Source organism: Aethalodelphis obliquidens, unplaced genomic scaffold, assembly GCF_003676395.1.
Source record: "Aethalodelphis obliquidens isolate GAN/ISIS:26980383/991018 unplaced genomic scaffold, ASM367639v1 scaffold27, whole genome shotgun sequence".
In the NCBI taxonomy this organism is placed as follows: domain Eukaryota; kingdom Metazoa; phylum Chordata; class Mammalia; order Artiodactyla; family Delphinidae; genus Aethalodelphis; species Aethalodelphis obliquidens.
The window spans coordinates 8,421,187-8,434,006 of record NW_020837971.1 but is presented as its reverse complement, the minus strand read 5'-3'; the positions used below and the strand labels follow the sequence as shown (position 1 = coordinate 8,434,006).

The 12,820-nt window shown below is 43.6% G+C and overlaps 1 protein-coding gene across 2 annotated transcripts in view; it reads left to right on the top strand.

Moving 5' to 3' along the window:
- Positions 1–742: 742 nt before the first annotated feature.
- The window catches only part of NAMPT (nicotinamide phosphoribosyltransferase), a 47,781-nt gene continuing 35,703 nt past the window's right edge, over positions 743–12,820 (top strand). Inside the window, exons 1-3 of one of the 2 annotated variants that reach the window (XM_027123891.1) lie at positions 743–916; positions 10,229–10,617; positions 11,160–11,318. In XM_027123891.1, the coding sequence (XP_026979692.1) occupies positions 11,262–11,318 (57 nt within the window). In that variant the 5' untranslated portion in view covers positions 743–916; positions 10,229–10,617; positions 11,160–11,261. The remainder of the gene's footprint in view (positions 917–10,228; positions 10,618–11,159; positions 11,319–12,820) is intronic. The other variant, XM_027123892.1, reaches the window with a different exon arrangement.

Below are 12,820 nucleotides of genomic sequence, written 5' to 3'. Positions count from 1 at the left end.
GCCACGGAGCAGCTGGGCCCGTGAGCCATGGCCGCTGAGCCTGCGCGTCCGGAGCCTGTGCTCCGCAACGGGAGAGGCCACAGCAGTGAGAGGTCCGCGTACTGCAAAAAAACAAACAAAAAAACTCAGTAGACAAACAGGTCGTCTCATAATTGTCTAATAGAAATCTCAAGTTTTAACTGCCTAAATTTAACTCTTACTAATTTGATTCCCCTAAAATTTTTTCTGAAGTTGTCCACAACTCATTTAATGGAACCACCCAGCAGTTAAAGCCAAAGCCTAAGAATCATCAATTCCACTCTTCACACAGCCCTCAACAATCTCCTCCTCTGTTGCACACACATCGTATGTCTCAACAAGGCCTGTTAACTCTACTTGCAGATATCTCAGATCTGTCCATTTCTTTCTCTTTCCATTCCTGCGATCTCAGTCCAAGCCACTTCCATTTCTCATGTGGACTACAGTGGTCATTTAGTTGGGTTCCTCACTTACTCTCTTACCCCTTGCAGTCTGTTCTGCATACAGCAGCCATCCAATGCAAAGTTGGTGAGCAGAGTTGAAATAGCCAATTCAGACCATGGGATCAAAGCCTCACGTTGAGGATGACAAAACAAGACAGAGCGTGGATTCCTGAACCATTCTATCATCTCTGCACTGCTTATTCTCAGAGAAAGAAGTAAACTTAAATATCATTTAGGCCATTGTGTTTGTTTGTTTGTTTCTGTTACAGCCAACTAAGTGTAACTGCATCCTAATACAGATTTTCTGTGGAATGATGTGCTCGACAAGGGACATGGATTTAAAGAGGTAACATCTGTCCAGTGTTTCTCTGCCTTCCATGGAGGACCCTGTAGACAGGGTACCATCAGCCCACAGGGGGCTGCAGCCTGTGTATCCTGGGCCCTAAGAACAGCAGGTAAGCAGTGGTTCAGGGTGGGATGTCAGCACAGCAAGGCTAAAGTACGGTTTCTGAAGCGATGTGAAATGACCTTCAGAAGGAGGGAAAACTAGTTCTTGGGTTTCCCCATAAGATTGTTTGCCCCTAGAAGGCAGAGTTTCTATCATATCTTTCTCTGTAAGCCCACGAAGATCTTGAGTATAGTAAGTACTCAGGAAATGGAATAAAGGCCTTTCTAAGATGCAGCCATCTCTTTGAGCCCAGGCTGAGCTTGGTCTCCTTCTTTATCAGTGAAAATTATGAATATTTACATTAACTAAATCAATTACAATTCCTATGTTTACTATTCAACCTCTAGGCAAAAGGTATTGCCTTCTTTTGTTTATATACCAGCTAGAATAGTACCACATGGAATGAAATGCTTAATAAATGCTTTGAAATGATAGTGATAACAATTTATTGAACAGAAACTCTTCTTAATTTTTTAAAGTCTAAGCATTAATACATTTAAAGCATCCAGATGGTAACTGAAAACTATTATTGACAATATAAGAGCCAATACTGTATTAGATTCAGTATAATGATACAGTGAGCACATAATGTAAGATTATAAAGTAATGAGAGTAGTTGAATGAATATATATGAGAGTAGGTCATTGTTTAGTGATTACTCCTTAGAAATACTCATGATCACTCTGGAAAAAAGTATAAACATTTTTTGCTAGCCAACACACATTTTTCTGAGCCTGCGTAGGGAATAAATGTGGCTTTGCTTGCTTTAAAGTAGCAAAACTGGGGAGGGTGGGGGAAGGATGGGAGGATGGGTGGCAGAAACAGGACTTTAACCTACATATCCTGCTTGGGTTGCTTCTGAGTACCAGGCAGGCCACTAGTGTTCCACTGACGTTAAGATTGCCTCGGGCTGTTGGAAGAAATTATGACGAGAACTTTAGGAATGATGGAACTACCTGGAATGGTGAGATTATTACCCTCTAATAAGGAAGGAGACAGAAGAGGCAAAGTCTAGGTACAGATTCCTTCATGTAGAGAGAGAATGAATTCACTCTGTGACGGGAGATCCCTGAGGCACCTGGACTTCTAGCAGGTAGTGATAAGGAGATTATTGTCATTACCCACGCAACAGTCATTTCTTTTTTTTAATTTTATAGGAGTATAGTTGATTTCCAATGTTGTGTTAGTTTCAGTTGTACAGCAGAGTGATTCAGTTATACATATAATACATATATCCACTCTTTTTGAGATTCTTCTCCCATATACAGAGTATTGAGTAGAGTTCCCTGCACTATACAGTAGGTCCTTATTAGTTTTCTGTCTTATATATAGTGGTATGTGTATGTTAATCCCAAGATCCTGATTTATCCCTCCCCCACTCTGTGTTTCCCCTTTGGTAACCGTAAGTTTGTTTTCAATATCTATAAGTCTGTTTCTGTTTTGTAAATAAGTTCATTTGTATCATTTTTTAAATTAGATTCCACATATGAATGATGTCACATTTGTCTTTCTCTGTCTGACTTACTTCACTTAGTATGATAATCTGTAAGTCTTACTTCACTTAGTATGATAATCTGTAAGTCCATCCATGTTGCTGGAAATGGCATTATTTTGTTCTTTTTTATAGCTGAGTAATATTCCATTGTCTATATGTAACGCATCTCCTTTATCTACTCCTCTGTTGATGGACATTTAGGTTGTTTCCATGTCTTGGCTATTGTAAATAGTGCTGCTATGAACCTTGGGGTGCATGTGTCTTTTCGAATTATGGTTTTCTCTGGATATATGCCCAGGAGTGTGATTGCTGGGTCATATGGTATTGATAGTTCCATTTCTAACCCCCTTCTTCCTTGACGGTGGAGCTTTCCTCCTATTCCAGAAACTGAATATGCCAACATTCTCACCTTTGCATTCTCCCTTGTATCTAGGGTGTGGGCATACATCCAACTCTGGGCAGTAGGGCCCAAGGGAAGTCTGTTGGGGGCTTCTGGGAAAGATTTTTCCATCTAATAAAAAGAGAGACGTGCACATGAAACAAAACCTCACTTTCTTTTCTCACTTCTGCATGTTTTTGTGTGAAGTCATGATACCTGGAGCTGTGGCAATCATCTTGTGACTTGTGTGACAAAGACACTTCTTTAATAATATTGAGGATAACAGAGGGGGAAAAAAAGAAAGAGCCAGGAATCTCGATATTTTTGAGTTACTGAACCCACCCTTGAAAAACCTACCCCAAGACTTCCTGTTGTAGATGAAATTAAGCCCCTATTCCTTAAGCCACCTTTAATAGCAATAGTGTCACTCCTGGCACCGAAAGTATCCTATCTGAGAAAAGTGAGGGGAGGTCTGTTTATTGAAACAGGGTGGTACCATCCCAACACCCTCTATGTAAGCCCTTGGAAAGTTGTCCCAAGTATTTGAGATGAGAGGACAATGAAAGCCAGAATTCTTTTTAAAGGTGTATTATGAGCTGTAATCACTAGTGGGCCAAGAGCCTTACCCAGCACTACCATTTACAGAAGTACAAAGCCACTGCATGAGCACAACTGCAGGGCATGTGGCTGCAGAAAGATGACAAGCAGGCTAGAAGAGGCTACCATGCGTCAGAGCAAAGAGCAGAGAGAATGACCCCCAATCCAAGAGTGGCCAATGCATTGAAATGAGTGTCTTTGAAACCTTGGGAAGGGAGGAGCTGTAATAATTTGGAAGGGGAAGAGAAGACTGTAAATACTAAACCATTTTGTTTGTTTCCCAAGTTCTTGATTATCCCACAAGGTTGGTGCGACTTGGAGAAACAAAAGGAAATCTAGAACAGTGACTTCTTATGCGAGCGTCTAATGTATCATAGGTGTGGCTCAGCAGAACAGAACACTTAAAAAGCCTTGGACCTAAGGAGATGGCGGGGGGAGGGGCAGGAGGTGGATCCAGAGCATAGGTGAGGGAGATTAGCCCGGGCCAGAGAGAAGGGCATCTTTCCCTGAGCCTGGAGAAAGAAGAAAACGTGTGTAGAGGCTTATATCTGTCAGGATAATCCTAGTTATGCTGTGGTGACAACCTCCAAAGTCATCACGGTTGACAACGAGAAAGGTTGATTCTCACTCACATTACACGTCCAGCACCTGTTGGCTCTGATTTGGTTCGGTGTCACCCACATTTCAGAATTTAGGATCATGGCTCAGCCCCCAACTGGAACCCTGCAGTCTTGGTGGCAGAAAGAAAAGAGAGAATGGCAACCACGCCTGAGTTAAAGCTCCTGCAGGGAAGTGTTGCATATCAGCTCAGTCCACGTTTCATGGCTAAAGCAATTCCTGTGGTCATGCCTGAGTTTGATAGCACGACGATGTGGAAGAGGGACTTTGAATACGGGTGAACAATGCCAAAGAGAGGGAGTTTGAACATGGGCAGATGATATAATCTACCACAAGGTCCATCCTACTTTTGCTGGTGATAGAAATAGCTCCATTCAGCCAGTAAATATTTACTAAGCCCCTGCTGTGTGCCTTGCACTACACGTGGCTCCGAGAATAGACTTCTGAAAAAGACAGACCACTGCTCTCATAGCTATGGGAGTTTAGGGAGTTCCTATCGATGACCTTGGTTTTTCTTACATAGGGGACTCTATCGTCTGCTAAGAGGGAGACAGTTGTTTGAGGGTAAAGAGTTTGAGGAAGGAGGTAAACATTTCAAAACACTGCTGAGCAAAATGGGAAAGACTGCTGAATGGGGGTTATAAAAGGACTGCCAGGCAGCACCACATTGTCCTGCTGTGGATGACAGATCCATGGCTGTGTGATGTTTCCTACGGGTGCTCAGCAGCCGGGATACTCTAAGGGCAAAAAAGGTAAGGGTCTGAGGGCCAACTAGGAAATAAGGGGGCCACAGATGATGCTGACACTAGAAGGAACAGGGCTAGGTCTAGATAAGGAGGAAAGTGAAGTCTTATGGCCAAATGCTGAGCAACAAAGTTCCAGGAGGAGAGTGAATGAGTGAATGAGAAAAGCAGGACCAGAGAAAGCGAGGCTGCAATGTAAAGTTTCACGGGTGCAGCAGTTCTTGGTAGAGAAAAAGTCCAGGGTGTGGACGTTGGGTGGAAGGTGGTTGATCTTTATCCAGGCCTTGATTGTTCCTTACAAGTTGTTCCTGTATTTAAGGGTCATATCTATATGCAGTTTTACCTTGATTTTACAGTCCAGTGCTGAATATACTGGGAATTATGAATCAGCTACCTGTATTGTTTTATTTCCCCCAACTCCAGATCCCAGTCACTTCATAGCTGCTTTGGAAAAGAACAGAGGACAAATGTGACATTTCTTTTTGAAGTCTTCATGCTTCTTTGTACATTACTGTGTATATACTAGGTGTTTTTATATTCCTATTGAACTTAATTGTATTCCTTTTCCTGCTTCCTACTCAATAGCAAGAAACTCCTTTTGACATTGGGCTTCTATAAATGTTCAGCAACTTCAACACAACTACCCTTTCTTGTTTTTTTTAAATTTTTCTTTGAGTATAGTTGATTTACAATGTTCTGTTAATTTCAGATGTACAGCAAAGTGAATCAGTTATACATATACATATATCTACTCTTTCTTAGATTCTCTTCCCATATAGGTCATTACAGAGTATTGAGTAGAGTTCCCTGTGCTATACAGTAGGTCCTTATTAGTTATCTATTTTATGTATAGTAGTGTGCATATGTCAGTCCCAATCTCCCAATTTATCCCTCCTTTGCCCCCTGGTCATCATAAGTTTGTTTTCTACATCTGTGACTCTATTTCTGTTTTCTAAATAAGTTCATTTGTACCTTTTTTTTGGTTCCACATATAAGCAATATCATATGGTGTTTATCTTTCTCTGTCTGACTTCACTCAATATGACAATCTCTAGGTCCATCCATGCTGCTGCAAATGGCATTATTTCATTATTTTTACAGCTGAGTAGTGTTCCATTGTATACATGAAACACATCTTCTTTATCCACTCCCCTGTCCATGGACATTTAGGTTGCTTCCATGTCTTGGGTATTGTAAGTAGTGCTGCAATGAACACTGGGGTGCCTGTATCTTTTCAAATTATGATATATGCCCAGAAGTGGGACTGCTGGATCATATGGTAGTTCTACATTTAGTTTTTTGAGGAACCTCCTTACTGTTCTCCATAGCGATTGTACCAATTTACATTCCCACCAACAGTGTAGGAGGGTTCCCTTTTCTCCACACCCTCTCCAGCATTTACTGTTGATTTTTTTTTTTTGATGATGGCCATTCTGACAGGTGTAACATGATACCTCATTGTAGTTTTGATTTGCATTTCTCTAGTAATTAGTGATATTGAGCATCTTTCCATGTGCTTTTTGGTCATCTGTATGTCTTCTTTGGAGAACTTTCTATTTAGATCCTTCACCCATTTTTTGATTGGGTTGTTTGGTTTTTTTTTAATATTGAGCTGCATGAGCTATTTGAATATTTTGGAGATTAATCCCTTGTGTATCACTTCATTTGCAAATATTTTCTCCCATTGTGGGTTGTCTTTTCATTTTGTTTATGGTTTCCTTTGCTGTGCAAAAGTTTTCAAGTTTAATTAGGTGCCATTTGTTTACTTTTTTATTTTCATTACTCTAGGAGGTGGATCAAAAAAGATCTTGCTGCGATTTATGTCAGAGACTGTTCTGCCTATGTTTTCGTGTAAGAGTCTTATAGTATCAGGTCTTACATTTAGGTCTTTAATCCATTTTGAGTTTATTTTTGTGTATGGTGTTAGAGAATTTTCTAATTTCATTCTTTTACATGTAGCTGTCCAGTTTTCCCAGCACCACTTATTGAAGAGACTGTCTTTTCTCCATTGTATATTCTTGCCTGCTTCATCATAGAGTTGTTGACCATAGGTGCATGGGTTTATCTCTGGACTTTCTTTCCTCTTCCATTGATTATATTTCTGTTTTTGTGCCAGTACCATACTGTTTTGATTACTATAGCTTTGTATCAGTAGTATAGTCTGAAGTCAGGGAGCCTGATTCCTCCAGCTCTGTTTTTCTTTCTGAAGATTGCTTTGGCTATTTGGGGTCTTTTGTGTTTCCATACAAATTGTAAGATTTTTTTGTTCTAACAACTATCCTTTCTCTAAGGAGAGCAAAATGGTGTTTATCTCCAAATCGTGTAAAGTAAAATGGGAACATGGAAATGGAAACATAAGAAAACAGAATGGGAAAAGAGGGGGAAAATATTTTAAATGATTTCAAGAAAACCAGTCTTTAGTTTTCTTGAGATATAATATATACACAATTCACCAATTTTAAGTATAGACTTCAATTAATTCTGACATATGTGACCAGTTGTGTAATCACTATCACACATATCATTTCCTTTACCCCAAAAAGTTTCCTCATGCCCCTTTGCATTCAGTCAGCTTCCCTTAGCCTCAGCCTCTGACAATCACTTTCTTTCACACTAGTTTTGCCTTTCTAGAATTTTATATACATGAGATCATACAGTATGTAGCCTTTTCTGTTTAGCTTCTTCAAGGAAACCAGTCTTCTGTTGAAGATATGAAAGCAGCTGACAGGTTAGGAAAGGCAAGGAAAATAACAAAGTTCACCAGTCCAAGTGCCCATCAACTTTGGCTTCATCCTAAGTAATGATTCCCAAGAAAAAAATTGAGTTTTGTGTGCTAGTTATATTTTTCTAAAACTCATTAAAAATAAATACATAGGGCTTCCCTGGTGGCGCAGTGGTTGAGAGTCCGCCTGCCGATGCAGGGGACACGGGTTCGTGCCCTGGTCTGGGAAGATCCCACATGCCGTGGAGCGGCTAGGCCCGTGAGCCATGGCCGCTGAGCCTGCGCGTCCGGAGCCTGTGCTCCGCAACGGGAGAGGCCACAACAGTGAGAGGCCTGCGTACCACAAAAAAATAAAATAAAGTAAATACATAATAATTGAAATAAAAATGCATATCTGTGTACCACTGATATGTACCACATACTACCATCAGTGATAAAAACTCTCTTAGGGAAACGCTGCATGAAAATATCTTGACAGTCTTTTATAGTCCTAACAGTCTCACTCTCTCAGTCATTGATTGTGGCCATTGAGTCTAAAAGTGGCCATCAGCAAAATTTATAAGTAATTATGACATCCAAATCCCCACTCGTAGCATCATAACATGTACACATTTTCCTTACTTTGCCCAGGAAAATAGTTAGAAGAGTGTAGCACAGTCAGACCACAAGACCATAGAAAGTGTACCAGAACATTTTGTAATGGAAGGTCTATGAACAATCCATGTATGTGTGCTAATTCTTCCTGTATGTGGGTTACATTTACTCTATCATTTCTATACTTTTAGACTAAGACTCAGCAGTTTTCTGTGCATCTCTATGTGATTGTAGAGGACCCAGCAAACTGAGTCAGGGGTGGGCAGCGCTGATAATCAGATTCACAAAGACCCATGTCTTTCTGTAGATGAGACCTTTTCCTTACAAAATTAGAACTCTGGGGTGTCCCCAAAGGGCCATGGAAGTTTGAATAAGAAAAAGGTTCAAGTTTAATTTAAAAATTCCTCTTTTACATTTGTCTTCGTGACAGCTTTTGCTCCTTGGTTAGGCTAGAGAAAGTTATGTAGGGTAATGGATAGGACCATTGTCAGGCGTTCCGGGTGGGTGAGTCCCACACCTACTTCTCCAGTGTTATTACTGAGGTGAACTCAGGTTTGATTAGAATATCCGAGGCAACTTTGAAATACAAAAGTGTACCAAAGGCTGTCTGGAAGGGTGTGTGGAAACAGGATGGTGCAGGAAAACCCACTTTGATCAAATGTATGAGTCACAGGCCTTTCATAGCTCTCTGAGGAAGATAGACAAGGAGCTGGATGCCCAATTCACCAAGCTTGACGGGCTGTTTGGTAGGAGTGGCAGATTAATCCAGGACTTTGAACAAAGTGAGGGGGCCCATTTGAGTCTTTGTTTTCGTCATCATTTGTCATGTTGCGGGGACCTATGAGAAACAGTTTCTCAGATCTTTTATATGCTACTAGATAAACATACTAAATGCTAGCTGTTAAATTGTCCTTCGGGGAGGCCATTTCAAAATGAAACCTTGACTTTGTATTTGGTGATAATTTCATAGTTGTAAATCCTGACTAACTCAAAATTGTTCCTGCTTAACCATGTAGTTACATATAGAGTGTGTCTAATTCTACCTTAGACAAATGGTCATTTTCTATTGGTAACATGACTTCATTTTCCTCTCTGGAGGCTGCTGTGAGGGTTTAAGTTGCTAATATGGGTGCAGGCTTTATGAGTTTCTGCGTTTAACAAGCAGTGTAATATTAACATTTTTACTTGCACTGATATTAAGGCTTTTCACCTTAAAACTGTAACTTCAGCTCAAAGAATGCAGTTCAAATTTTATTTTGCTTTTTTAAAAAAATGCTACCATAAACAGAGCCCTCTTTGTAATCAGAATTCTTTTTTTTTTTTTTCCTGCATAAGGTGCATAGAACAATAGTCAGTTATATACATACATGGATTCCAGGAAGCTAAGCAAAAAGCATTTATCATTTAAGTAAAGTAGGTTATAGAAATTTTAAATGAATGAAGGAAAAAAAGCTCCAAATTAAGAGGAGCAAAAAGGATTATTTTTCTTCTTTGAATGGCACTGCTTAAACTAATATAACAGAATCTCCCCTAATAAAATTTTTTATATTTTAATTATTTAAATAGTTTTAAAAGTAATTTCCCCTAGTAAACACACGTAAGGTCAACCAAAAAAGCCTCGTTTGTCTTAAACCTCGTTGTTGAAAATAATTCTAAATGCATTAGCATTTTTCACTACCTTGGTGAGTGTCTAGGGGATATCTCACTACCTTGGTGAGTGCCTAGGGATATCTCACTACTTCTGTGATCTTTGCTTGTGCTGCATCTACCTACAGATGGAGGCATTTGTCAGGAATCTGTACTGACTCCGTGACATTGTCTGGACTGAAGTTGCTTTTAATTGAAGCGGTGTCAGTTTTCGGGCAACGAAACTCTCAATTCACAGCCTCCACCCCGACCCCCCACCCCCATAAAATGAGACTTTCACTAATTTGAATGACAATCTGTAAAGTTCCCGTACTGGTTTTCATTAAATCGCTTTTTCCCAGCTACTTGTATCTTGTAAAACCTAAATCTTAAAAAAAAAAAAAAAAAAACAGCTATTGATCATGGGGACAAAGGGAATCTTAGTTTTACGCAAAAATGCAACCACGTATGAGAACTGCACAAATAGATGGTCCGCATTTGGCTGAAGTCATCCGACGTCGTTTCACTCGTTTTTTTATTTCCAGGTTGCCAACCCGTTTCCCAAGATTGAGCGATTACAACGATGACAAACGTCAGTCTCACACCCTGTCAAAGACTTGGCTCGTTGCCGTTTACTTCTCGGCAATATTAGATTCAACTAGGTCTTGTCCTTTGATTATCTGTGAGGATTGAATTCAACCCCCGACTTTGGGCGCAGTCTATTTTCTCGGGGACAGTCTAAGCATCCTCAAAGGATCAAGAGCTCAGCCATAGAGCCGGAGGAAAGCGGAGTCGATGCGTCAGATTAAAGGGGACCCCCAGACCTATTCCTCACCGCCGCTCTTCAGATTTTAAAGCGAGGGTTAGGAGGACCAGGAGGGACACGAGGGATGGAGGCAAAAGGCTCGATCCTTAATCCGAGCCAGAGACAAAGGTGAGTACGTGCGCGAGGGGGACGGAGAGACGGGCAGAGGGAGGCTCCTTGGCCCCTAGCCGGGTGGCGTGACTTCAAGAGGACTCAGAAAACGGGCCAGGACTGGGTAGGATAGGAAGGTGCCAGCGGGGCGGGCGAACCGGCTAATCGCAGAGGTGGCGAGGCTGGGAACGCCCCCTCTCGGCCCCGCCCCACTGCGCCGGGCAGGGAAACGAAAGCCAAGCCGGCGCCCGGGTCAAGGGCCGGGGCGGCCTCGCAGCCTCAGGCTTCCCGGGATGGGCGTCTCCGAGAAGGGAGCGTGCCTCACGTCCTACCCGCCCCGCCCCCTGCGCGCTGCGCACGCGCGGCCGCGCCCCGCCCCTCGCGTCCCCGCCAGGGCGATGGGGCGGGGGCGGGGAGTCGGGGTGAGGAGGCCGCCGGAGTCCCTAGACTGCGAGCGCGCGCGCCGCCTCCCCCGCCGCGTCACGGCTCCCAGGCCTGCCCTCCTCTGGTCCCTCCTCCCGGCTCCGTTTCCCCCTCCTCTCACCCTCCCTCTCCGACAGAGCGGTGACTTAAGCAACGGAGCGCGGTGAAGCCCATTTTTCTCCTTCCTCGCAGCCGCGCCGGGCAGCCCGCGGCGCGCGGCCCCTACACTCCGGCCCGAGATGAATGCTGCGGCAGAAGCCGAGTTCAACATCCTCATGGCCACCGACTCGTACAAGGTAGAAGCTCGGGGCGGGGGCAGGTGACGGAGGAAGAGAGGGCGCGTCGGGGACCAGCGCGAGGCTGCGGGGCAGGGGCGGCCGGGCTGGGGTCGTGGAGCGAGGCGGCCCCGAGGGAAGGCGCGGCGGCGGCGGCGACTAGGGGCAGGTGAGGCTGGCGCCGCAGTGGGGAGGAGGCGGATGGAGGAGGGATGGAGGGATAGACGGCAGGAGGCGGGGCCTGGGGGTGCGTGGTTGGGGGGGGCGCGGCGAGGGGCTGAGGCGGGCCCGAGCTGGTGCCGCTCGCCTGCTGCCCGGGGCTCGGGGCGGCTCAGCTCGGCTCAGCGGGCCGGCGGCCGGGGTGGCTGGGGCGTCACCGGCCGAGCTCACGCCTTCCGCAGGAGCACGGCCTTTTGGCCCCGGGCCGGGCTGAGCGAGGGCTCGCCCGAGGAGCGGGTCAGTTAGGTAACGGCCCCTGGGGTTCCACGGTGGAAAGACTGAGCCGGGTTTGAGAAGTGGGGTTTCCCCCGCGGAGCTGAGTCGAGCGCGCTCACGCCTTAGCCGGCAGGTACGCCCCTTCCCGAGGAACGGGTGGGCGAAGTCCTAGTAGGGGTGCCAGAGCAGCCAGCCACGTTCCTGTGCCTGTGGCCCGGCTGGGTCCCCCGTCCCACTCCACTGGGCTCCGTTTCAGACTCCCTTGCTCCTGGTGATCACTCACGCTCCGTACCTCTTCTTGGAAAGGCCGATCTGTCCTTATTCCATTAGGATCCCTGTGAGGTTTCTGTGAAAAGGAAAGTGAAACACGAGGTGTTAAAGGAACTGTAGTTAACCTTGGAGAACTTGTTGAGAGAGAAGCGACACAACATTCTCTTACTATGGCTATTGGACGCTTGCATGTATAGCTGACCCGTCAATTTTATTTGAAACTCACACATTAGTAAAGGGAAGAGTGATTAAAGAGAAATCCGGCAAATATCATTTCCCCTAGTTTCCAAATTATATGAAATAAACTGGATTATACTTTGCTAACAAGCTTTGTTAGCCAGGACACCTAAAAGATGACATGTCAGACTGGAAACTCCACTTTCGCAGAATAAATTTTCGTTTTTACTTGAGCAGCATGGTAGTTTGGAATATAGTGATTAAAGCATAATGTTTTCAGATTTTGGTTTTTGTTGCGGTTTTTGTTGCTTTTTGTTTTTTCTTAAATATTCCAATAAAGTATTTTGGAGAATCCCATTTTACTTAAGTTCTCTGTTGAACTTTCCTTCCCAGCTGGTTTAAGATTCTACTTATGATAATTTAGGTGGGTTATTGTTTAAAGTAGAACCAAGTTTCTTTAACAAGTGGTCTTTTAAATGGAATTTTAAAGTGGAAATCTACACAATTGCAAGGATATCATAGTGCTATCAAGGGTATTTTTACTTGTGCTCCTCTTGTGGTCTCTTAGTTCAATTATAGTGTTTTGACTATTTTTAACAGTGATTTTAGAATGGTCTCATGCATAGTTTTCTAGAACTTTA